Source organism: Cicer arietinum, chromosome 4, assembly GCF_000331145.2.
Source record: "Cicer arietinum cultivar CDC Frontier isolate Library 1 chromosome 4, Cicar.CDCFrontier_v2.0, whole genome shotgun sequence".
Classification (NCBI taxonomy): domain Eukaryota; kingdom Viridiplantae; phylum Streptophyta; class Magnoliopsida; order Fabales; family Fabaceae; genus Cicer; species Cicer arietinum.
In genome coordinates this window covers 37,255,865-37,259,001 of record NC_021163.2, presented here as the reverse complement: position 1 = coordinate 37,259,001, position 3,137 = coordinate 37,255,865, and the positions used below count along the sequence as shown (strand labels likewise).

The window sequence follows — 3,137 nt, the reverse complement described above, 5'->3', positions numbered from 1 at the left end:
ATGCTATAAAAGGACCAAAGACTAGCAAAAAGACGGTGCCTGAAGAAGAAGATAATGAATTTTTGAAGTTTATCAAGAAAAGTGAATATAAGGTGGTGGATAAGCTAAATCATACCCATACCAAAATATATGTTCTTTCCTTGTTATTGAATTTGGAAGCACTTAGAAGGGCACTGATGAAAGTTTTAAACGAGGCCCAAGTTATTCATGATATCACCGTCGACATGTTTGATGGAGTTGTAGGTAACATCACCTCTAGTAGTTGTTTGTGTTTTAGCAATAGAAAATTACCAGCTGAAGGGTCAAGGCATAATAAATCACTACACATCTTTGTGAAATGTCATGATCATATTCTAGCACGGATATTAGTTGATAATGGTTCTTCATTGAATATCATGCCGAAATCAACACTCTCAAAATTATTTGTTGATGGAGCATGTATAAAGCCTAGTGTTATGGTGGTGAAAGCATTTGATGGATCTTGAAGGCAAGTTGTTGGTGAGATTGACTTGTCGATTCAAATATACCCCATAACTTTGAAACAAACTTCCTAGTGATGGATATCAAATCGACGAACAATTGCCTTTTAGGGAGATCGTGGATTCATGATGCTGGAGCAGTGACATCTACTCTCTATCAAAAGATAAAGTTTATAGTTAATAATAAGCTGATAATAATATTTGGGGAAAAATATATGATAGTGAGTCCTCTATCTTCTATGGGCTACATCGAAGACATGAATGAAGCCATAGAGACTTCCTTTCAAGCATTAGAAATCACCAATGATGTCTTCATGGGTGAATGGTCTCGCTTAAAGGAACCTAAATTGTCTACCACATCATTGAACACTACAACAAAAAAAACGTTTTGCGGCGGTTAAAAAAAGGGTTTGCGGCGGTTTTAACCGTTGCAATTTGATGTTTGCGACGGTTCTGCAACTGTCGCAGATTCGTGCGTCGCGAGGCCATTTTGCGACGGTTCACAAAACCGTCGTTCCAACCGTCGCCATCTTTTGCGACGGTTCACAACCGCCTCTAAATATATTTTGCGACACTTAGAACAAACTCAAATTTATTTTTTTCTGCACAATTACGACAGTTATCAACCGTCGCTATATTTACTTTGAGGCAGTTTGAACCGTCGCAAACCTAATAATTTAAAATAAAAAAATATGATACAATTTTTTTCCTATTTTTAATCAATTAAAATAAAAAATATTCATAAATACCATCCACATAATTTAAATACATAATTAATAACTATTGTACCTAAAATCCAATTTATATAATTTTTTCAAAACAAATAACACCAATTCATACATTGAAGTTAACTAAAACAACAAATAAAATAGTTTAAATATTCAAAACATTAATTAGTGGAGTAGCTAACAATACAAAACAACTCCATCAAACTTAGAAGTTCATCCAAATATCTAATTAGTCCCTAATGAAGTTGTTCCACGATCATCAGGTTGGTGGCTGGACTCAGATGAACGTCTACCATCTATTGGCGATTCTATGTCCATTGCCTGAAAAAAAAAAAAGTATATATTAACCTCAATGAATATTGATAAATATTGTCAAAACTAATTAACTAAATTTCTCTTATAGCTATAAGAAACCTTTACACAATTAATATTTTTAATCAAAGACAAACAACTCTCACAAGATTTTTAAATATGTTTGCTATGAAAATAATTTTACCTGTTTGTCTCTAGAATTTTGCATTTGCATCAAGAAAGCAATTTGCTCCTTCAACATATCAACTTCAGAATCCCTTTTCTTAAGCCTATCAATTTCAGCTTGCATTTTCTCCATCTTTTCATTAGCTTCAGAGGAAGACATCGATCTTACAGAGTGAGAAGTAGATGTAGTAATTTGTGATGGTGTTATTCCAAGTCCCATACAACGAACATATCCAGGATGTTCTTTTCCAAACACATTAACAAATGCTTCATTTGGAGAAGGAGTCTTCCCAATTTCAGCTTGCAATTGTTCCTGTGCAAACAGATAAAGCAAACTAAATTCCTCACTATTACCAAAACTAACAGTTGCATCTTTGATTTATAAGGTGGTCAATAACAAATAGTTACAATTACATAACACTTCTATTATTTACACTTACATATTTTTCCTTGGCTTCGTCGTTGACAAATGACCCATCAGACTTTTTATGACAAATTGAATACATTTCACCCCTACTGTATTTTCGACCATCTCTCAGTTCCTACAAGTAAACACATGTAATAAGTACATGTTCAATTAAGTATGCAATCAATAGTAGATTGAAAAAATCCTACCAACTCATCCCTCTTCCTTGCAAGCGTCTTAGAGCCTAATGTATGAAGGATCTTTAGCTTTTCTCTATTTGCAGCATTTTTATCAGCCTTCTCCTACAATGATAACAAATGACATAAAAAAACTAAACAATAGAAAACAAATGACAACGCAAGAAAAGAATAGTTACCACTGTATCTGTCTTACGCCTGTATTGGACAAAAATAGTCCAATGGTCTTGATTAATAGAACGTGGATAATTTTGTAGATTTTCCTCCAAAGAAATGTCCCACTTATAAAATTTCTTAAACAACCTACATCGTGCATCTCGCCATTTCTTTCCAAGGCTTGAAAGGATATATTTTTTGTTGTCTTTATCATCGACAACAAATTTTGACTAGCATAATCATAAAAAAAAAAATTAGTTTACAATCAAAACAATAAAGAATATTCAGTTGTTTATAATTGATACCTGTATTTTATCCTTAAAAATTTCATTTTTTCTTGTCGATGGAACTAGTTTCCAATTGTCGTACATTATAGGAAAATCCTTAAACTTCCTTGCAATTTCACCCAAAAAACCGCCTAACAAACCAGCAGCTGATCCTACCGGTTGCCCATTTGAATTCCATCTAGTTATTATTCTGCTAACATTAGGAGGAGCTTCAAGCACGTCTGATACCCTTAAGTGTGTCTTTGAAATATGTCCCGCCTCATCTAACACATAAGTCAATGAAATATGTCATATTGCAATCATGTAAAACAATTAAATTTTATAAATATAATTAGACATTAGATAACATACTAATGACTTCTACATCCCAAAATGTAAAATTCCTTTTTTGAGAAATTTCTGGCTCA

General features: G+C 33.1%; 1 protein-coding gene across 1 annotated transcript; it reads right to left on the bottom strand.

The window, feature by feature from the left end:
- Window positions 1-1,360: 1,360 nt before the first annotated feature.
- On the bottom strand, window positions 1,361-2,383 carry LOC101505340 (uncharacterized). The gene is made up of 4 exons (XM_012714948.3): window positions 2,300-2,383; window positions 2,125-2,226; window positions 1,704-1,997; window positions 1,361-1,528 (listed from the first exon to the last, which is right to left on the bottom strand). The coding sequence occupies exons 2-4, from the start codon at window positions 2,188-2,190 to the stop codon at window positions 1,433-1,435; spliced, it is 456 nt and encodes a 151-aa protein (XP_012570402.1). The 5' UTR covers window positions 2,191-2,226; window positions 2,300-2,383; the 3' UTR covers window positions 1,361-1,432.
- Between the last annotated feature and the right edge of the window lie 754 nt (window positions 2,384-3,137).

Excerpts from the sequence above, each read along its gene's own strand:
- LOC101505340 (XM_012714948.3), bottom strand. The coding sequence starts at position 2,190 with ATGTATTCAATTTGTCATAAAAAGTCTGATGGGTCATTTGTCAACGAC. Across the intron at positions 1,998-2,124 it reads ACGAAGCCAAGGAAAAATAT|GAACAATTGCAAGCTGAAAT; the intron begins GTAAGTGTAAAT and ends CTGTTTGCACAG. Across the intron at positions 1,529-1,703 it reads AAAATTCTAGAGACAAACAG|GCAATGGACATAGAATCGCC; the intron begins GTAAAATTATTT and ends TTTTTTTTTCAG.